Source organism: Coenobita brevimanus, chromosome 69 (genome assembly GCF_032717465.1).
Source record: "Coenobita brevimanus isolate Jiangsu-jjx chromosome 69, ASM3271746v2, whole genome shotgun sequence".
Taxonomy (NCBI): domain Eukaryota; kingdom Metazoa; phylum Arthropoda; class Malacostraca; order Decapoda; family Coenobitidae; genus Coenobita; species Coenobita brevimanus.
This window is the reverse complement of record NC_137022.1, coordinates 26603230-26625959: the sequence shown is the minus strand read 5'-3', so window position 1 is coordinate 26625959 and position 22730 is coordinate 26603230. Positions and strand designations below refer to the sequence as shown.

Genomic DNA, 22730 nt, shown 5'->3' with positions numbered 1-22730 from the left:
CCTCCCTCATATACATCTCAACTCCATCCCTCCACCTCATCCTCGGTCTTCCCCTCCCTCTCCTTCCCTCCACCTCACCTACATACACCTTCTTAGTTAGTCGTTCATTCTCCATTCTCTCCACATGTCTGAACCACCTCAGTGTATTTCTCCTAATCTTCTCAACCATATCCACGTCCACCCCACAACGTTCTTTCACTTCTTCATTTGTCAACCTGTCCCTCCATGTCACTCCACATGCTCCTCTCAAGTAGCTCATTTCCACTAATCTCACTCTTGACTTGTTCCCCTCTTGCATGGTCCATGCCTCACTTCCATACATCAGGGTAGAAATCACAATACTATCATGCAGTGACTTCTTAACTTCCATACTCACCTCCCTCTCTCCCATCACTGCTTTCAGTGAACCAACAACCTTCCTTCCCTGCTGTACCCTTTCATGCACTTCATCCCCCAAAGTTCAATCCTTACTCATCACACTACCCAAGTACTTGAATGTACTCACATTCTCCATATCCTCGCCATCCAACCTCACCGTGCATTCTGTGACTTCATTTCTCTCAAACACCATAACTTTACTCTTGTTTACATTAACTTTCAGATTCCTCTTCCTACACACTGTCCCAAATTCATTCACCAAACCTTGCAACTCCCATTCATCTTCACTCAACAATACTGTATCATCAGCAAACAACAACACTGGAATCTTCCAAATCTCATCCTCATTCATTAGAGCCTGCCCCACATCCACTACCCTACCTTGCACCTCCTTTACAACCCCATCCATGTATATATTAAACAGCCATGGAGAACCACACAACCCTGTTTCAGTCCTACACTGAGATCAAAGAACTCACTCAGCTCACCATCCACTCGCACCGTAGCCCTAGCTCCTTTGTACATACTCTTCACAGCTCTCAATAATTTCCTCTCCACTCCATACATTCTCAGTACCTTCCACATACCTTGTCTGTCTATTGTCACAAGCTTTCTCCAAGTCCATGAAGGCAGCATACACTTTCTTTCCCTTCTCTACATACTTCTCCACTAAACATCTTAGAACAAATATCTGATCTACACACCCTTTTTCCTTCCTAAATCCCCCTTGTTCTTCTCCAACTAGCTCCTCTGTTATAAGCCTAACCCTATCAATGAGTATTCTACCATATATTTTTCCAGTCACACTAAGAAGGCAAATACCCCTATGGTTACCACATACTTCTCTCTCCCTTTTTCCTTTGTATAAAGGAACAATTATACCTGATTTCCAGTCCTCTGGAACCCTTCCCTCTTCCCAAGCCAATTTATACAACTTCCATATCCACTCCACAACAATCTCACCCCCATACCTCAGCATTTCACCACACTCCATCAATTCCTGGGGCCTTTCCCATCGTGATCTTCTTCATTGCTTCCACTATTTCCACCCTACTGATCTCTTCCTCCCTCCTCTCATCTCTCCTTCTCCCAGGCATTCCCTAACCACTTATACTCGCACTACTCTCACTCTCTACATTCAACAAATCCTCAAAGTGCTCCTTCCATCTCCTCAATTTCTCTCTCTCTTCTCCACCAACAATCTATTATTCCTATCTTTCACTCCACTTCTATTTCCCCTTTCACACTGCCTTACTTTCTTTACCTCCTTCCAAAACAATTTCTTACTCTCTCTCCATTTCACATTCAGATTCCTCCCAAATTCTTCATCCACGTTCTTCTTACTCTCCTTCACCAATCTCTCCATCTCCCTTCTCTTGATCACATATACCTCTCTCTTCTCTCTCTCATCTTCTCCTCTACCTCTACTCACCAACCATTCACTATATGCATTCTTCTTTTGTTCCACAGCTCGTTTCACCTCATCATTCCACCATGCTGTCCATTGCACACATCTCCTCCTCACTCCACAAACCAACTCACAAGATGCACCTATCTCTTCCGTGAATATCTTACATATGTCTTCCGCCCCTTTCATCTGCTCTGACTCATACCTTCCTAATCTTTCTTCCACTATGCTCTTATACTCTGCCATTCTCTCACTGTCTTGCAATTTCTCCACTCTTCTCAAACAAGCTGTTTCCTCCTGTCTTCCCCTTCGTGTCTTCGACCATTTTCATTGCAGCTTTACCTTGGCCATCACTAAGTGATGGTCCAAGACTCCATTTCCCCACCCTCTCCACACTCTTGCATCCACCACTTGTCTTCTCATTCGCTCATCCACACTCACGTAGTCTATCATTGCCTTTTGTTCAACAAGTTCACCATCCATCCTCCCCATAACCCTCCATGTATACCTGTGGATCATCTTATGCCGAAAGTAGGTGTTGGCTATTGCTAACCCCTTACCAGCACAGATGTCCAACAAAGCACTACCATTCCCATCTACTTCAGCTGGCACACCCCACTGACCAACCACTCCATCCACTCGTTCATTCCCAACATTGCCATTCATGTCTCCAATCAAAAACATTCTCTCACTCCTCTCAAACTTGTCCATACATGCTTCTACACTCACCCAAAACTCATCTTTCACTCCTGCCACTCGGTCCTCTGTCGGTGCATACGCACACACAATCGCCCACACTCGTATACCTACTTTCATCCTAACCCATACAATCCTGGCACCCACTGTTCCATACTCTCTTATATTCTCCTTCCACTTCTTGCTTATCATCAGACATACTCCCTCTCATGCCCTCTCATTCTCAGTAACTCCTACATATATTCCTAAACCATATTCCCATTCTCTCACCCTTTCACCTTTCCATTTAGTTTCAGTCAATCCACATATATCCACTCTTGCATCCTTAAGCACCTGCACAATCTCCCTCTTTCACTTCTTCAGTCACTCCTCTCACACTCCACGTCCCCACCCTAAGAATGTCCTTTGTCCATTCCTTAGTCGTCAACGTATGGTCCGTCCTGGTCCGAGGCGCTTTATTCACTTGTTTAGTTAGCTCTTTTTACGGGGTGGGGCACTAACCCACCACCAATCCTTTTAGTCGCCTTGTACAACAAGCAGGGATACTAGGTGAGTGTTCTTGAAACCCCCCTACCCCCAGAGGTAAAAAAAAAAGTCAATCAAGGTTGATTATCATACCTCGCGTGAAACTGATGCACCCTCACTGTGACATCACAACCCATACCAGGGCCAAAGCTGACAGCCACTCACAACAATGTCTGAGAATCATACTTCAGTACATGTAAGATTTCTGTGATATTCAGCTGTTTTTATCATGCTAGGTATGTAAGACTTAGTGTGATAGCTCTCTTAAGGATCAAGTATGCTATGCTTGCGCTTTAGTGATGAGTTTTGTTGGTTTTAGAGAGATTAGTAGTGATGGCAAACCTTGTGACAACCAGGTACCTGCAAGATAACTTGGTGGCACAAAGATTACATTTGATAAAGTGAAGTGATTTGTGAATTGAATCAGTATAAGTATTGCTAGGTTTGACTCCAGGGGCATACAGCCCTGAAACTGGGCAGTAATACTGTACATATGGAAGATGTCACAAAGACTGAAATGTTTCAATGTTTTTTCCTCCTGGACAGGCTTCACCATGGACAGCTAGACTTCTGTGGAGTATTTGGTTATCTGATTTCTTGGTCTTATTTACAGGTGATGTTTGAACATCTTATTAACAGCCAGTTTGATCTGGAAAATAAGATTTTCACATCCCTACCAACGGCTTACGTCAAAGTTAGGGTTGGTTTTGCTTGATAGGTGACTGTTAGGTTAAGCTGTGTATGTTAGGCTATTATAATTTTTATCACTAAATAGGTTCATCCACACCTAATTATCTGAAATCCAGTCAAAAATTTTAGTTTAATTTGATTATTAATAAAATTCAGAATACAGGGCTAAAAATTGCTAAAGTTAGCAGTAGTGTTTCACCTCTAGCTTGACAACTTGCTCTGACAGACTTTTGTTTTGTGTACATATTGATTTACAATGCAAATACATTTATTCATGCTTTACATCAATATTTATGCAAGATGGAAGCCTATCAATGCATGCTGACGATCTGAAGAGTAATTATCCACTAACTTAAGCAAAATTTAGCTCTGAAACCTGATTTTTTTTATTAATGGTCATATTAAGCACAAATTTCGGACTGGATTTCAGATAACTGAGTGTGCATGAACCTATGTGGTGATGAAAATTATAATATTTTCCATTTAAAAGTGCCGATTTGGTAAATAACTGTCAATTCAGTATTTCCTCACGCTGCTTCATAACAATAGGAGTTGCCCGCTGTGATGGGGTACTCCCGAGATGCTGCTCACCACCACAGCTTCCTGGTTTTCATGTCTCTTGGAACAGTGATGAATCTGTTTTCTGGTGTGATTCTACTTGTGTTCTTGCACAGTGGAACAAGGCACCAATGGTGGTTATTTGCTGACTTGGCCATGACAAAGCAAAGCTTGGCTAATCAGAAGAATCACAATCACACAACTTAGCTGGGGATCACAGTCTTGTTTTGTCTCTGGACTTGGCAGTTTATGACGTCATGGCCAATCGATGCTCGCAATGCCATCAACTTCTTTCTGTGCAACTTTGAAGGCTAATACATTATCTCCAAATTTTAACCTTGGTTTGTTATATTAACTACATCATGGGATAATTCAGCATATTTATTGCCCAAATAAAATGTTCACTTAAAAAAAAATAAAAAAAATAAACAAAAAAATCGACCATCAACCAGTTCATTGGGGCAGAAAGTGAGAAGTGTTAAAGTTAGAGGTAGGGTTGCAAGAGGTTGGCCGAAAAAGACCTGCAACGAGGTCAGTGAGTGTGACCTCAGGGATCAGGGACTGAATAGGGAAGCAGCCGGAGATCGAGCAGCATGGGGAGCCGCCATTATGTGTCCAAGGCCGAAGCATGCAAGAATGTTGGAGTCTATAAAAACAAACAAAATGAAACAAAACTTTAAACTGCAACCCCGAATTCTGAAACTGCAACTTCTCATATAACATGGATGTGTCACAACCCATAAGGAAAACATCCCCAAGAGAGAAACCATACCTTGCTCCTTGAGGAATGAAGACAGCTCCATGAAGACATGATCATCAAAGATGATGGCTATGGTGTTAAAAGGGCATCTTATAACAATGACCTACTGTACAGTACCCTGCCAAAAAAATGTCCCCAACAGACATGTATAACATACCCAGCTCCTTGAGGAATGAAGACAGCTCCATGAGGAAGGAGGAATGGTCTTCAGATGAAGTGGCTGGATTGACCATCTCCTCCAGTCCAGCCAGCTCCCTCAGTTCCCCTGCCGCCCACGCCACTAGCTGGGTGTAGGCGGGGCAGCGGGCACCTCCCTCAGGGCCGTCCACCAGGCTACGCAGAGCTGCCTCATCATTTGGACCATCAGTGAAGCTGCAGCAAAACAACTATATTAAGTCCTTATTGGCCTTCTTCAGATCACTCTACCATATACTGTAGAGACGCCCTGACATTAAGATAATTTAACCCTCATGTGCACTGTAAGTTTTCTGTACAGTAAGTGTGTGTGACATGATCAGAGAAAATGCCATGAGGGCAGGCTGGACTTGTGCACAAAGGAAAACATTCCCATGTATTCTATTTGCCCAAGAAATTGGTTATAATGGTACAGACTGTATACCATCATCTTCCCTGATGTTTATACTATATGATAACCTAATAAAAACATACAAAACTGATGAGTAAAAGTACTGTGAGTACTGAAATAAGGTGAGAATACTGTTGTTCAACAGTCAAAATTACTGCCTTACACTCTAGCACAAAATTTTGTCTCCATAATGCCAGAGCTAAGCATATTTCTAGATGTAGAATTTCACGAGCTTTCACGTGGTCTTGTTGGAATTCTGATAAGACCAATAGTTTTCGTGTAATTCGTCAAAAAATTGTGTGCACCTCCCTCCCCCCTGAACCAAAAACTGAGAGAATGCCGACTATTTGAGAGTGTTGGCTGACATCATCTACTTAGATTTTGCAAAGGCCTTTGACAAAGTGGACCACGGCACCCTGATGCATAAACTCTAGGAACATGGCCTTAGGGATCCACTGGGTAGGTGGCTACATAATTTCCTCATTGGGAGAATACAGAGAGTGTCAGTTCAAAGTTTACTGTCAGAGCCACGTGTGGTCCAGAGCAGAGTATCATACCTCAAGGATCAGATCTGGGACCACTGCTTTTCTTCATACATATAAGAGATATTTCAACCTTGAATACTCTGAAGCCACCTCCTGTGCTGAGGACACCACAATCATCGAGAAAATCGCAGGCATAGATGATAGCACCCAGCTACAGCAAGACCTGGATAAAGTACTGAACTGATCTCAGGACAATAACATGACACTAAATGAGGATAATTTTGAACTTCTTAGATACAGCAGGAAAGAAAACTAAAGTCAACAAGCTATATTTGCAGTGGACAAAGAATCCAGGACAAGGACCATGTAGCCCAAAGGACCTGGAGATATACATGAGCAAAGCTGCATCCTTCACCCACCACTACAACAAAATGAGTGAAACATCGGTCAAACTTTACATGTATACCTCATGCGATTTTCCACTTTTCATTAACATTTTCTGGTAGATTCGGTCATTCTAAGAATCTTTTCTTCTAAGACAATTCTCTCGGAAATTGATAATAAAAGAGTCACACGTGACTTATTTCCACCAAACACAGACCAGTGTGCGTTGCGTCAGCCAATGAAATTAATTCTTGACAAAGACGAGGATACTGATTAAGGTAAGCTTCAAAGATAGGTAAGGTAATTTTGATATATTAGGTTAGGTTAGGTTTGGTTACGTAATTTTGGTAGGTTATGTTAGGCAATTTTGATAGGTTAGGTTATGTTAGGTAATTTTGGTAGGTAGGTTCGGTTAGGCAAACGTCCTTTAGCTATAAAAATAGGACGTTTCATGTGGTAACAGGCATCCAACAGAGCGTTTTCTTTTTCTTGTTTAGTATCAATTTCCGAGAGAAATGTCACAGAAGAAAAGATTCTTAAAATGACCAAATCTACCAGAAAATGGTAACAAGTCAAAAATCGCATGAGGTATGCGTGTAAAAATTGACCGAAACAGCCAGGAGGCTATGCGGCTCGATACTCTGAACCTTTAAGACAAGGGATGAGGTATGTATGAAGACGCCGTGTAAAACCCTGGTCCTACCAAGAACAGAGTACTGCTGCCAGCTATGGTCACCACACAAGATTCAAGATATCACTACCAAAGAAGCCCTACAGCACACCTTCACCAGTCAAATCCAAGGTGTGCAACATCTCAACTACTGGTAAAGGCTCAAACATCTGAAGCTATATTCCCTACAATGTAGATGGGTGCGCGATATACTGTATAATAAATTAAGTTTAGAAGATATATTCTTGAGGGAAAGGCACCCAACGTTGGGATTCAAGACAACATCCACCTTAGGAGACGAAGTTTGTGCTGTATAAAAACAACAGACGGTTCATCACAACACCTACGCTCCCTGATGCATAATACTTTCACACACAATGGGGCACGCTTCTTCAACTGTCCACCCTGAAATACACGTGACTTCACCGATGTGCAATTGGAAAACTTTAAGCGGAAACTAGATAAATGGTTCTGCACTCTACCGGATGAACCACCAACACCAGGATACCTCAGCTACCACCACAACACTCTCATACGTCATTCGAAGGTCATGAGATGAAGGGCATCCCGGACTTAGCGGAGGCCCATCTCAGCTGTGCCACTAACTGGCAAAATTGTTCAACGTAATCAAAGTATGCTTCCTCCATCCCTTGCCATATAAATGGTCTCTTGTTCTGGCTTCACTATCGTCTCACTGTCACATATTTAAATACCTTATCTATCTCGTGCTCATCGGAACTCACCCCAAGTCCTCCAATGAGTCCAATATATCGTTTTCCATGATAACTAAGACAAAATAAGGGCAGATGACAGATGGGCTCCTCCCGGCCCCACCAACTCCACGCTGCCGCCACGGGCAGTCTTGATCGGATGGAAAACATTTAAAACATATAATACCATTACTGTTTTATGCGTTTCTAATAAAAAATATCACGGCAACTTTCTCAAGTGTCCTGAAAGGAAAAAAGTAGGTGTGCAGGATGAAAACCGTTATCAAATAATTAAGTAATGAGAGTAAGACGAGCCCTTGATTTGCAAACTGCAGCATTCACAAGTATATTATCAATATAATTAATTGCACATCCATTAATTGTAATCTATCAGTATAAAATTAACAGTTCAGTAACTACTTCTCAAAGAATAACAACGACGGTGAAATGCAGAAATGTTCGAATGCTAGCCTATTTATTGGCTCATATGTTGTTTACATCAACAATTTGGTCAAGTGGATGCATCAATATATATTCTAATCAATACATAGTAGAGCACCCAGTTAAAGAAGAAATGCATGCACATACTACATTAAAGTAAAACAAGAAGATGGAGAGTGACTTATAAATCCCACAGAGGCTACTACCTAACTATTTAACAATCATTTCATTCAACCGAAGACAAGAAAATTCGTTCGGACAACTTCGACGCTTGCCCTCCACGTCATGCTGTCAAAACAATGCAATATCTGCCTTGTTCTTAACTGACTCGGCAAAACACACTGTAACACATAGCCAGTGGGTGAAATATACTGTGAGTGTTCAATAAGACAGCACTTATCTCCATGGCACACACCAAACTGAAGTTATGTGAGTACAGGAGCTTGGTTTTCACTTCACGTATTTCTGGTGATGCTGCATGGACTTGGGTGTGTGGTTTAGCTTGACTGAGAAAAGAACGAAAAAAGAATAAAAATCGTAGGGTTGTCACCAAGCTGAAAAGAAAGAGACAAGAATCAGATTAGGTGAATTTAAGAAGTTCGACCTACCATTATTTTTTCTGCAGCCAGTATATATTTTGGGTATACTTAAGATGACCAGAGTCCCATTTTTTTTTTTTTTTTTTTTCCACATGATCCACCTTTTAAATTATTACTAAAATGTCCCGAGAAAATTATCTTAAATGTTCCACTTTTATAAAAGTACCATTACTTTAGATATAACATGACCTTCATATATGAAATGATGATGAATTGGTAAAATTATGCATAATCCAAACCAAATGAAATACTGGATTGTTAATATAAAATCTGTAACACTCACTGGCTGGTAAATTTGGTCTGCCTATTCACCGTGCCATACAGTATGTTTGCTCTTTTGGGGTTCGTTTGAGACGTTATTTGATTAGCAGCCTCAGGGTGAGATGCAGTGCAGCAGCAGTCGCTGTCACTCGCATAAGTCACTCTATATATACAGTATATACTCGTACAGTATATATACACTCATGACGATGTCCTGCTTTTAGCTCCAATAAATCTGGTCACTTTAGGTATATATACTTTTAGATAAGGGACCACCTCTCTAACAAAAATGTTTATCTACCTTTGAAGTGATTATATGAGATTTTGTAAAGGTATCCAGAATCGCATTTTGAAGCAAGATGAAGATCCATCAGTAAACAATGAAAATAAGATTTAAAAAGGGATAGACGGGGAGGCGGTGGCTCAGTCGGTAGAAAGGTGGTCTGTGGTTCTATCAGACCCAAGTTCAAATCCCCACTGGGGCAGGGAACTGTTTAAGGATTTGAATCTCATTTAAAGCAGACTTTTCCGATCTACCAGAAGACCCGCCGACGTCGTAAAAATACCCCTGCTAATACCAAGACGCTAGTCCTGTATGAGACAGCCCTAGCATGTATTCAGTATGGATGGCGGGTGTTAGCACCTAAGTGGTGACATGTAGAGGTGTATGATATGTAGGGGGACTGCTGGGCCTTGGAAGCAGGCTGTGAAACCTGTGCCCAGAGTCGAGTGCACACACACACACACACATACACAAAGATCAAGTTAGGATAAGTTTGGTTAAATTACACAAAAATAGGTTAGGTTAGGTTTTAATAAATGAGACCAGGTTCTGTCTATCAATAGCCAGATACCACAATCCCGTAAGGGGTGGCCGTTTGTCTCCGAGTTACCAGTAGTTGTTTTACGGGATGAGGCACTAACCCTCCGTCAACCCTCTATACTGACATGTAGGTAACACGTATGTGTTGGCTAGCCTATATGGTTGCCACCCTGCATTGTAAATGGTTTCCTGGCTTACAGGAAACCAATAGGTTTGTCACTCAGTGTGAAGCCATCTGAAAAGTAAAGAAGAGTAGCTAATAAAGTGATGGGATAGATGGGAGAAATATAAGAAAGGAGGGCAGATACAGAAAAAGGGTGTTAAATGTGAAGGAAGAAGTAGGCAGCACAACATCAAGTGAGTGGATGATGGTTGCCACCAAGACTGGGTTGACTTATGAAAATTTATGTAAGGTTTGGATAAATCAGCAATGATAAGGTTAATTTCATGCCAAAAAATAGCATTCTAAGATAGTGTCCATCTGACTGACTTTGGCACCTTGGGGATTATAAACAAAGACTGCTTTTTAAATGCTATTCATTGCATATAAATGAAATTTTAACATCAAAACTTGAAAATGTACTCAGAAAATACTCGAACATAGGCCCCAGTCACACTGCAGGTACGACTTATCGCAAACCACCCACGACCTGCAAGTCGTGGGTGGTTTTGGTGAGGTTTACAACCGGTCTTCATATGTCTCAGTCTAGCCGCAGGGCACCGTGGCGACTAAAAAATCGTTGTGAGGTTTTTCGTGCTGCACGCAAAACCTCCACGCGACCACTGACGTCGTGGCACAGAAGCTGCCCAGTGGGCGGCTGGACTGCGTCTGGCCGGCTTACAGACTGTGACTGGTCGGCGACACCTGATTTTTAAGCGGTGGTAGCCACCCGGACAGAGGCCGGTCGCCGCCCGCTCTGTGCGGTGGCCATCCGCACTCTGTCAAGGCAACAACTGGACTGCGGCCGCCACCGTCCACAAGCCTCCTGTCTGGGGTGGTGGTTGAAGTCTGGCTGCCATCCGGCCGGCGACTGATCAAATGACAGGTGGTGGGCTGGACCGAGACCAGCCGCTGGCCAATCTGCAGCCGGTGTCAGTCTAGTGGCGACCTAGAGGTCGCAGTCTAAACTGCGACAGGATGCGGACCGGCCGCCTTTTGTTGGCGGCCGGCCACCCATCAGTGTCTTGACCTGTGTGTACCTGGCCATGGTCGTCATTCGGCTGCCCACTGGGCAGACGCTGGACAGACACTGGACGACCACTGGTAGCCGATCGGTGGCACGACTGCTCGGAGACTGGTTTCGCGATTTTCAGGTTTGCGATGTCATACCTGCAGTGTGACTGGGGCATTAAGAGAGATTAACTGCAGTAAGCCGGCTGGCCCACGCTAGGCAGCTCCCAGAAGAGTTACTGAACTACTAGAATGAGATAAGCATAGCAAAGAAGAAGGTTCTTCCCCGCCCTCCAAACCCTCCAGCTGAAGCCAGGAGGAAAGTCATAAAGAACACCATGCGGTATAGAAAAACTGGAGTGGACATTTTATGGGAAAGTGTGAAAGGAGATATTAATTCACATGAATGGCTTAGGTAAAGAAAAGCTGGACATATCTGCAAAACATGGTGGTTCCATGTTTCCTTGAAGATTATGTACTTTGTCAGTAAAGGCTAACCATGAAGTATAACCGAGAAGGAAAACACCCAAATATCCCCATTCAGTATGACATGCAACCATGTTATTTTTAGGTCCCTGTTTTCTTTCTTAGTTCTTAACCATGTATGCTACCAGTTATGTACTCTTCAGTAGCTTGTGCTCCCCCCCCCTCCCTCAACACATGGCTTCCCTCCCTTCTGTCCTTCCTCCTTCCCCTCCCAGCCTTTTTTCCACCACACTTTGCTATATATATACCAGTATATAGTATACTTCATACTGTACACACGTCCCATCACTGTTGATACCTGAAGCAGGTCCAGGTTGGGCCAAAATTGCTGTATCTACTTTTGCCAGATGTCTTAATCCCATTAAGGCTAGCCAAAAATTAAATGCCTCCATGTCATTCTGTCCTCTGCCATCTGTCTCATCCCTCCATCCCATCCTTGGTCTCTATAAACACCATTTCTGTGTTAGTATAAGTCTTCCCTTCCAGCATCAGCATAATTATCAGTTCTCATTTTTACAGGTGTGGTGGCGGCAGGTATCGGGTGGTCACTGCTGCTGGTCTATGTCATGTCCTCACTAAACTGGGGTCCCGGCGACACAACAGATGCTCACAGGCGTTCAGCAAACATCCAGCAGGCGGAGAACATCCCTCTAGCTCGTGCTGCAAAGAGTCATGTATGTTTTTTTTTTTTTTTTTTTTTTTTTTTTTTAAAGGTTACCCTAAAAGTGTGTCATTGTGGTATATGCAAGATGCTTGGTGGTGCAGTTGGTAGAGCTCTCAAGTTGGAACGCATTGTGGCTTATGGGCTATGGTTCGAGTTCTAGTGGTGACAAGTGGTACTGTATATCATTTAAATGCTACCAGAGGCATAGATTGATCAACTACCCGTAAATGTCCTGGACTATGGTAACTTAACCTCAGACCCCTACATACTGTACATAATAGCAATACAGAATTTACTACTGCAGTAAAACACATACAGATAGTCCTCATAATATTTCAGGGATGGCTTAAAAATTATCACGTTTTTCCATACAACTATTTGTGTACGCTGAGAAACCTATTATATTAACTTTTTAGATAGCAGTACAATTTTTGTATGCAATTTTTCCTCAATTTACTGTGAGGGTAAGAGGAAAAAGAGAATGTCAGTAAGGTGACTTACAATGGGGACTTTCTCTATTCAATTATCATTCTGTAAATTTATAAATTTGGTCACAGGATACCTTTTGGTTTAATGATCTGAGGCACCAGGCAGTGTGACAGCTTTGTACCTTGCATGCACTGATGTTAGTCTATGAAAGCTGGTTGGAAGCATTTCAGTCATGTAATGCTACCAGGGATGTATACCAATTGCACAGAGCCTACCCTAAAATACTGGGGACTACTTTTGCCTAGTTTTGGATTCATAAATCTTGAGATACCGGGTAATATGGATCTATAACCAGTTTGTTTTCATCTGATGGAACTGTGCATCTTCCATAAGGTGAATGCCATTTCATGATTGCACGAACATCAGCAAGCCTTAGTTATGAAGTAGGAATGAGTCTCTTTGGTTACTAGTCAAATCAACTCTCAAATTTGATTATACCTGGCCATCAGTTGAACTGAAAAGTGTTTGGGAACTTTGTTATGTGAGGAAAAAAAAAATACTATACTATAGTTGCTACCTGTAGTATAAATGTCTGGTACAGATATCTGTGTAGTATGGTACTCTGTTAATGCTTCTCTTTTTGTATAGCATGCTTGGTGCTACAGTCCCACGTTACTATGCACCATACTAGTTATATATGGTAAAAACTACTGTATAGTTACCTCATATACATCAGTGTCGTGTAGTTGATGTTGTTCCTCAGGTGTTGCTGGGTGAGTTGATTGAGACCTCAAAACGTGGCAACAAGACCCAAGGCAGAGCAGCAGATACACCACACCTTCCACCACTACCACCACCATTACATCAGCTACCCAACAGACCCAACACCACAAGTACTGCAGGTGAGACTTAGATGATTTTTTTTCTTTTCTGAAGGTAGATATCCCTTGTTCACTGCTTTAGAACAAAAGGTCTTCTCTTTTGATGAACATTATTATCTGAGAGCTATAGGATTAAATTTTAAAAGTATGATCATTCTAAGTGGGTTAAACGAATTTTGTTTTTACTTCCTCATTACAAGAGTGCCCTAAGCTAAGTAAAGTCTGCCAGTAGTAGTGGTTGTACTCAAAGGTTCATCTGAATTATGAACACAGTGGACTGTAGGTTGAAATTGTCCTTGTCTGGCAGACAACCATCCTCCTTTAGGGGTAAAGGGGAGAGTCAAGGAATGTTTTTACAAATGTTCCAAGTGATGTTCATATAAATGGACAGAGGACCTGCTCACCAGCTTTATCAGTGGAACTTCACAGGACAGCATATTTTCTGTTGTTTTGCTGCTGATTCAGTAGATACAAAGAGCATTAAAAAGGTGACATATTCAGGTCTGATGGTGCAAATTGTTTGTTGGCAACAGTACTCTGTTATTAATTGATCCCCATCTCTCCCTCAAGGTAAGGTGAATGTGGTGATGTCTGGAGATGCTACCTCACTGATGGGTGTTGTGGCAGCCATTAACAGTATTGTCAGCAACACCCGAGCCCCAGTTCACTTTCACATCACACTACCCGGGGCAATCATCCCAGACTTCAGGTGAACAAAGGTGTCAAATGTTTGGTTATGCGTATGCAGTACTGAACAGATATGAACTTTTACACAGCAGTTTTAATATAATTGCTCTGTTAGTGTTCAGTGACTAGTTATTCTGTAAAAGTACTGTATAAATGAACACTGATAAATTATTGAAAGTTAGGCTAGGTCATTAGCTGCAAAACAGAATATGGCACTATACAGCACAAACACTCCCAGCTTAATATCTATGAAGTGTGGTTGCAATATCCTACTTCAAGTGAAGCATTGGCTGTGGGCTCAGGCATTAGGATTCACTTGAAGAATATTAATTTCTGCCTTCACAGCTAATTTATGAGTTATGATGAACTGTTAATGAGAAAGGAGCTTTATTTATTAGCAAGCCTAAAGTGAAATAACATTACATTAGGAGGGTCTGTACAGATGTACTCAGTAGGTTGTTTTTGTTGTTGTTAACACCAGTCTGTCTAAGCAGACCTGCCAACCACATGTAAGCAGCTGCTTCTATGGGGCTGTCCTACAGGGACAGTACAGTACATACAATGTGTAGGAAATCAGTACCTCCTTTGTGGGACAGTGCCTCACCAGGGTCGAACTAGGGTCCATCTCAAGGGTGAGGTGCAGGGAAATGTGAATTTGGCATTCGGGTGGATGCCTTAGGTATATACAGTAAACTCCACTCAGGGTACACAGCATCATCACAAGTAAGCTCCATATCAAAGCCACACAGTAGGTAATAAACTATAATTAATGAATAAAATTTTATGTTTATGTAATGTGATGTTACTATTTCTCAGGCTGTGGGTACAGAAGACAAAGCTGCATAAGACAGAGTGTACATTGATGCCACAGCCATCACAGCTGCCTGTAGGAAAACCTCACTTTGCCAAGGTTTACATCCTTGCCATTTTTCCCCATTTGGAAGGACGCTTTATTTACCTGCCACCTGATGTCATTGTCCAAGGTACTTTTTTTTTTTTTTTTTTTTTTTTTTAAATCATCTGGACCTCCTTTCCCACCCTAATGGAGTGGAATGATCTAGACCTGGGGAAGTGAAAGCTTATTGTAGATATAGTTGCTGTTGTTGCTCTACCCCAGTCTGTCTTGCTGATTAGACCCAACATCCACAAGCAAGCAGCTGCCTTCCTGTGGCAGACAGGGCCTTGACATGGTCCTTCCACAGGGCAAGATGCAGGTAAAATGGAGGAGGCATAGCCCCACAAGGATGGGCTGTATATAGGTTATATATACAAGTAGCAATCTCATTCAAGAGTCTGACTACTGAACTTGGTAAATGTGTTGCGTTTCCTACCTGCGAGTGTTGTGCATGGCAAGCTACCAGACTCCGGTCCCTTGTCATTCCCTTCGTAGTATGGTATCTTCCAGAACGGTGGTAACCATCCATCTTCTGCCTTTTGGTGGGCTAATGAGTGCTACACCTTGCTCAAGGGTGACCTGGAACTATGCGGGACATGGGTGTCCATCTTCCCTGGGCCAGATATTGTATATATTCTAGCTGCATACCCCAAACAAATATAGTAGATCTGTCAACAGAGGCTCTAGAGCTCTTATTGGCTAGGTTTACATTTTGTGTCCAACTCTGAGCACTGACTTGACAATCCACTCCCTGAAGTCCAGTAGTCCTCTTGCAAGTGTGTTCATACAAGTCCTGTACATGTCACCATTTCATTGCTAATACCCACCATACATACTGAGTACATGCTATGGCTGTCTTATTTAGGACTGGTGTGATGGTATTAGCAGGAGTATTTACCATAATGACACAGGGCTGTTCAGCCAGACTGCCTAGGGAACAACTACTACCATAGTGACATATTGGTTGGCCTTTTGGAAGATAATGATAGCTGTTTTAACAAAATTCAAGCAATCAGATTAATCCCTGCCCCAGCCTGAGATTAAACTTGTGTCCTTTTAGACAGCAGACAGTATCTTTAACCACTTGACTACCTATCTTTACCCAGTGAGTCTAGGAATGTCTTTTTCAGTTTACCCTTGCAATTAATTCATGCTACAGTATTTTGTTCAGTTTTGAGACTTTGAACAGAAAGGGATAAAAATAGCCTTAATAACCCCTTGACTACTACTGATCCTTCCTATGGTGAAAAAAATAGTTTGGTAGCAGCAAGAATCATCTAAAACATCCATCAGCTGGATTCAAGTTAACAGCCTTTCATTCATGGCTCTGCAGGTGACATCAGTGAGTTGGCAGAAGTGAACATAAAGACAGGAAGCTATGGTGCATTTGGGGAGGACTGCCAGTCTTCGGGGCGCCACCGTCAAGGCAGCTCCTCCCACCCTCTCTACGCCCGGCATCTCAACCTTCGCCATCCCAGGCTGCGCAGTCGGGGCATCAAACCTGCTGCCTGCACCTTTGACACTGATGTTTTTGTTGCTGATGTGGCAATGTGGCGCTCTGCAAACGTCACTGGCCAGCTTATGACATGGGTTAATGTCAGCACCAAGTGAGTGACAATGGGATTATTACTTTTATTGCCACATGGTGGTAGGTGGGGGCGCTCACCATCTACTCACTCGATGTAGTTCTGCTCCTGGGTGGCTGCCCTTTCCTCTCTTCTTCCTTCCTCTTATGTCTTTCATTCTTTCCTCTTCCTTCTGTCTACAGGTGACTCTACACTAAGAGACATGCCAAGTGGTTTCCTGTGCACCAGGAAACCATTTGCTGTGCTGGGTGGTAACCACATAACCAAATTATGGCACCTGGTGATTTAGTGGGTAATTAAGGTGCTCCAACTGGATATAGCCTGTGTTGGTTCATATCCAAGGGGTGGTTGGGGTTTATTGCTCATGTAATGCCACTTAGGGATGAGTGAGGCTGGTCACTCTCATCTTAAAATGCCAGGACCAACCTGCCTAGCCCCGGGCTCCTATGCTCCTCATGGAGTGGTGTGGGATTGGATTATGAATGAATGAGAGTGTGTGTGTGTGTGTGTGTGTGTGTGTGTGTGTGTGTGTGTGCGTGCGCGCACGTGTGTGGGCACGTTTTTCACTTCAGTTGGTTCTACATTGAGTGACAATCTGACAATCTTGATGGCTTCCTGTAACCCAGGAACCATTTACAACACTGGATGGTAACCATATAACCAGATCAGTGGGTTGATGTGGAACCTACTGTGGTGTCTGTGTTAACTGGGTGGAGAGAAGCAACTGTGCTGTCTATCCAGGAACCAAACCTCCACACTTTTCTGCACCTCGCTGTGGCAAAGCGCTGTCTGTTGCAAGGGAACATTGGTTCACTGCATAGAATGGCCCTGCAGGTGCAGTGGCTTGCTTGCAGCTGATAGGTCTGCTCAGCAGACAGACTGGAGTTACTCAACAACAACTCAGCCTTTCAATCATATACAGTATTCATTTCCTATATTCATTCACTTTCAGTTATGCATATTCAAATTCAGCCTTTCAGTGATATTTGTTCATTCATTCATTCACTTTCAGTAATGCATATTCAAATTCAGCCTTTCAGTGATATTTGTTCATTCATTCATTCATTCACTTATGCATTTATTCATTCAGCACTTACATTCAGTCACTCAGTAACCCCACATTCAGTCACTCAGTAACCCCCTCTCCCCCCACAGTAATGATCACCTATATGGCACTGACCCCAAGGCTGATGCGAGTGAGGCAGCCATGTTGGTGACCATGTACCAGCATACCTCACCCCTCCCCCGACTTTGGCACCATGCTGGCCTCGGTGGGTCCATTGTCTCGTGATCCAAGTTTAACTCTTTACCTTAACTTGGCCCAGATTTTTATCCTTTTGTGGGCTAATTCATAGTTCATAGGCAGGAAAGGATGGTGCAATAGTTGTACATCTTTTCCATAGCACTTCACTGGGACTAGCAGCATATACTGTGCTGTAATTAATTCATTATAACAGGGGAGATTTTTTTTCATCTGCAGCTACAACAGTCCTGGACCCTTTTTCTACAGCACCTCTTCATAACTAGCTCACTATTCTAGTGTTGATCTCATGTTACAGCTCAGCATTGAAGCTGGAGAGATGGCAAAATTATGCCCAGTTAAGTGAACAAAGTATAGTGTTAATCTGCTGGTACAGCTCTGCATTCAAGATATAGAGATCGGAGTTTTAGGCCAAACTAAAGTAAAAGAGTATAGTTACCTTGGAGGCTCTGTAACACCTCATCCTTAGTGACATGCTGGTATTCTACATGCAAAATCTTGCCATGCTCTTGTACTGTACATTATTTATAGCTTCCACTGGGCATACTGTTAATAGGTCTCCCTCCTGTGAGCTTTTTCTTTCCTGGACCCTACCTGACCCTATATTAAAGTGGGGAAAAAGTCATGATGCTGATGGTGTTTGTCCTTTTATAACCTGTGAATGCCACATCCTTAGTGTAGATGGGAAGAAGAGGTTAGGTGGCTGTTGTTGTTGATGATGATGACTGATGATGATGATGATTATGTATTTTTGTCTTTTTATTACCTGTAAGTACCATATCCTTACAGTTCCTTACAGCAGGCAGGAAAAATAAGTCAGGTTGATGATGACTTATTCTTTTACTAATGCCTAAAAGTTCATTCTCCTCCCACAGGCTTGTCTCCAGGTGCCGGCTACTCACAGGCATATGTGAAAGCAGCCAAACTCCTACGCTGGGACGGACCCTTCAAGCCGTGGGGGCGCCGAGCAGCCTTCAGTGATGTTTGGTTCAAATATGCCATCCCTGACCCACAGAACAAGTATCGGCCAAAGAAAGTGTTTGCTTGAGGTGACTGAAGTCTTGGCAAAGTGGACTGAATGAAGAGTAAAAGTTGATGGCTAGAAGAATAAGCTCACTGATGATGACTTAATTTGTACAAAGCCTGGTGAAGAGCTTGGTGTGTGATGAGAAATTTGAAAGAGACTACAGTAAAAGATCGATTAACCGGAATGCACGGGGATTCTTCCATTCCGGATACGGAATTTTCTGGATAACCGAATGTTACTCTTAGAAATTATCTGGGAGGTGAAAAAATGAAATAGGGCCAAACTTGGGACTTTACTTTGAAGGTTGGGTTGAAACAGGGATGTGTCATGTCTCCATGGTTGTTCAATCTGTACATGGATGGGGTAATAAAAGAGGTACAAGGTAAGGTAGTGGATGTTGGAGTGGCCCTGGTGAGAGAGGATAGTGTTTGGAAACTCCCTGTACTGTTGTTTGCAGATGATACTGTGTTGTTGAGTGAAGACGAAGGAGAGCTGCAAGGCTTGGTGGATGAGTTTGGGAGAGTGTGTAAGAAACGGAATCTAAAGGTGAATGTAGGGAAGAGTAAAGTGATGGTCTTTGAGAGAGGTGAAGTTAGTGAATGTACAGCGAGGTTGGATGGTGAGGAAATGGAAAATGTGAGTACGTTTAAGTACTTGGGTAGTGTGATGAGTAAGGATGGAGGTTTGGAGGGTGAAGTGTTTGAAAGGGTACAGCAGGGAAGAAAGGTTGCTGGTTCTTTGAAAGCAGTGATATGAAACAGGGAAGTGAGCATGGAAGTGAAAAAGTTACTACATGACAGTATTGTGATACCAACTCTAACGTATGGAAGTGAAGCTTGGACGTTGTTGGAAGGACACAAGTCAAGAGTGAGAGCAGTGGAAATGAGTTAAGAGGAGCCTGTGGAGTCACATGGAGAGACAGACTGACGAATAAGGATATAAAGAAGCGTTGTGGTGTGGATGTGACAGGAAGCGTTATGATGAACATACTGAGGTGGTTTGGCCATGTGGAGAGGATGGAGGGTGAGAGACTGACGAACAGAGTGTATGTGAGTGAGGTGGAGGGGGGAAGAGGGAGGGGGAGGCCGAGGATGAGATGGAGGGATGGGGTGGAAAGGTATATGAGAGAGGGGGGTGTGAGTTGGGAGCAGGGCAGTGAAATGGCAGGGGACAGGGCGATGTGGAGGCAATTTGTTTGTGGCCACCCCAAACGGGACTGAGGCGTCTGGCAATAGACAGATAGATAGACATTATTCAGTATTAGATACAGTACAGGCAAGATACAGTACAGGTACAATACAAAAAAAATACAGCAAGAGTAATTGTACAGGACTGAATATAAACCAACAAACATTACCAAAAATTATTTAAAGAAAAATTTAGTATATATTATAGGCCAAAATAATTTTGAAAATTTGGCTGGATACACTATTTTATCCTGTACTGTACAGAACTAATCAAGAATTATAAGGGGATCATCAGCGATGACTGATATCCAGAATATTTTCAACCCCATGCCGGACTGAATTTGCATTCTGGTTATGTGGATGTGCTGATGTATCGGATGCTGGTTAACTAAGCTTTTACTGCATATAATAAAAGAGAGAGAGAGAGAGAACTTGTGACAATGAACTGATGTAATCAGTGTGCTTTCTCTGTGTGCCATGAAATTCTAAGTCATAATTTGTAATGCATGAATGAATACCATACTTTCTACCTGGCATGCTGAATGAAAGCAACACCCTCGTATCCATAATGCTCAGTTTTTTTGCTGACTTAGGGGAATAGTATACATGGTGATTCACTGTTGTGGGCCCAGTTTTAAAGCAGAATTACAGGAACTGTATATGTGGAGGTGATCCATGAAAGACCATATCCACAAATATTGTACTTTGTATCAGAGTAAATATAAAGATAAATATTCAATGAATCAGTGAATAATTGAGCATAAACTGAGAACACTTCCATCTCATTCCCAGAGCACTTATACATGTATACATGTTATCATTTCACTGAGCTATGTAGCTAGAGTTTTAACTCCTTCCATCCAGTGATACAGTACTTATTTAATTCTTTTGGGGAAAGCCCCAGGAATTGATGGAGTATGTGGTGAAATGCTGAAGCATAAAAAGGAGAGATAGTAGTAGAATGGATGTGGAAGATGTGCAGATTGGCCTGGGAGGAAGGTAGAGTCCCGGAGGATTGGAAGTCAGGTATAATTATTCCCTTGTACAAAGGAAAAGGGGAAAAAGAAGTGTGTGGTAATCATTGGGACATTTGTCTTCTTAGTATAACAGGAAAAGTGTATGGTACGATACTTATTGACAGAGTTAGAGAAAGAACAGAGGAATTAGTTGGAGAAGAACGGAGGCTTTAGGAAGGGAAGAGGTTGTGTAGATCAGATATTCTTTCTTAGATCTTTAGTGGAAAAGTTTCTAGAGAAGGGAAAGAAGTTGTATGCAGCTTTCATGAATTTGGAGAAAGCATATGACAGGGTGGATAGACAAGGATTGTGGAAAGTATTAAGAATATATGGAGTAGATGGAAAGTTGTTGAATGCTGTGAAGAGTATGTATGATGGTGCTACGGCTGCAGTGTGTGTGGATGGTGAACTAGGTGAATTTTTCTCTTTGGAGGTTGGGTTGAAACAGGGGTGTGTCATGTCTCCATGGTTGTTCAATCTGTTCATGGATGGGGTAATAAAGAGGTACAAGGTAGGGTAGTGGATGTTGGAGTGGCCCTGGTGCTCTAGGTAGTGTTTGGAAACTCCCTGTACTGTTGTTTGCAGATGATACTGTGTTGTTGAGTGAAGACGAAGGCTAGCTGCAAGGCTTGGTGGATGAGTTTGGGAGAGTGTGCAAGAAACGGAATCTAAAGGTGAATGTAGGGAAGAGTAAAGTGATGGTCTTTGAGAGAGGTGAAGTCAGTGAATGTACAGCGAGGTTGGATGGTGAGGAAATGGAAAATGTGAGTACGTTTAAGTACTTGGGTAGTGCGATGAGTAAGGATGGAGGTTTGGAGGGTGAAGTGCTTGAAAGGGTACAGCAGGGAAGAAAGGTTGCTGGCTCCTTGAAAGCAGTGATAAGAAACAGGGAAGTGAGCATGGAAGTGAAAAAGTTACTACATGACAGTATTGTGATACCAACTCTAACGTATGGAAGTGAAGCTTGGACATTGTTGGAAGGACACAAGTCAAGAGTGAGAGCAGTGGAAATGAGTTATTTAAGAGGAGCCTGTGGAGTCGCATGGAAAGACAGGCTGACGAATGAGGATATAAAGGAGCGTTGTGGTGTGGATGTAATAGGAAGTGTTATGGGGAACACACTGAGGTGGTTTGGCCATGTGGAGAGGATGGAGGGTGAGAGACTGACGAAGAGAGTGTATGTGAGTGAGGTGGAGGGGGGAAGAGGGAGGGGGAGGCTGAGGATGAGATGGAGGGATGGGGTGGAGAGGTATATGAGAGAGGGGGGTGTGAGTTGGGAGCAGGGCAGTGAAATGGCAGGGGACTGGACGACGTGAAGGCGATTTGTTTGTGGTCACCCCAAACAGGATTGAGGTGTCTGGCAACAGATAGATAGATGAAGATTTCTGCAACTGAAGAAGTTAGATATAGCCTTCAGTCTCCTCTTTGCTAACAGGTTAGATACAGCCTTCAATTTCCCCCTCGTT

General features: G+C 42.7%; 2 protein-coding genes across 2 annotated transcripts in view; one reads left to right on the top strand and one right to left on the bottom strand.

Moving 5' to 3' along the window:
* LOC145406167 (protein FAM98A) overlaps positions 1 to 7981 on the bottom strand; it is a 38626-nt gene extending 30645 nt beyond the window's left edge. The window contains exons 1-2 of the mRNA XM_080277364.1: positions 7884 to 7981; positions 5173 to 5387 (exon numbers count right to left, since the gene is read on the bottom strand). Of these exons, the coding sequence (XP_080133490.1) occupies positions 5173 to 5387; positions 7884 to 7921 (253 nt within the window). The 5' untranslated portion in view covers positions 7922 to 7981. The remainder of the gene's footprint in view (positions 1 to 5172; positions 5388 to 7883) is intronic.
* Positions 7982 to 8591: 610 nt separating this feature from the next.
* LOC145406087 (glycosyltransferase 8 domain-containing protein 1-like) lies at positions 8592 to 19198 on the top strand. The gene is made up of 8 exons (XM_080277277.1): positions 8592 to 8720; positions 12151 to 12305; positions 13488 to 13626; positions 14176 to 14314; positions 15109 to 15275; positions 16521 to 16794; positions 17929 to 18044; positions 18910 to 19198. Exons 1-8 carry the CDS (start codon positions 8696 to 8698, stop codon positions 19080 to 19082), a joined length of 1188 nt encoding a protein of 395 aa, XP_080133403.1. The 5' UTR covers positions 8592 to 8695; the 3' UTR covers positions 19083 to 19198.
* The last annotated feature ends 3532 nt before the right edge of the window (positions 19199 to 22730 follow it).

What these genes read in the sequence shown, in the direction of transcription:
- LOC145406087 (XM_080277277.1), top strand. Translation starts at nt 8,696, where the DNA reads ATGGCACACACCAAACTGAAGTTAT. An exon ending in CTCGTGCTGCAAAGAGTCAT is followed by an intron (nt 12,306 to 13,487) that starts GTATGTTTTTTT and finishes GTTGTTCCTCAG; the next exon opens with GTGTTGCTGGGTGAGTTGAT. An exon ending in GCAATCATCCCAGACTTCAG is followed by an intron (nt 14,315 to 15,108) that starts GTGAACAAAGGT and finishes ACTATTTCTCAG; the next exon opens with GCTGTGGGTACAGAAGACAA.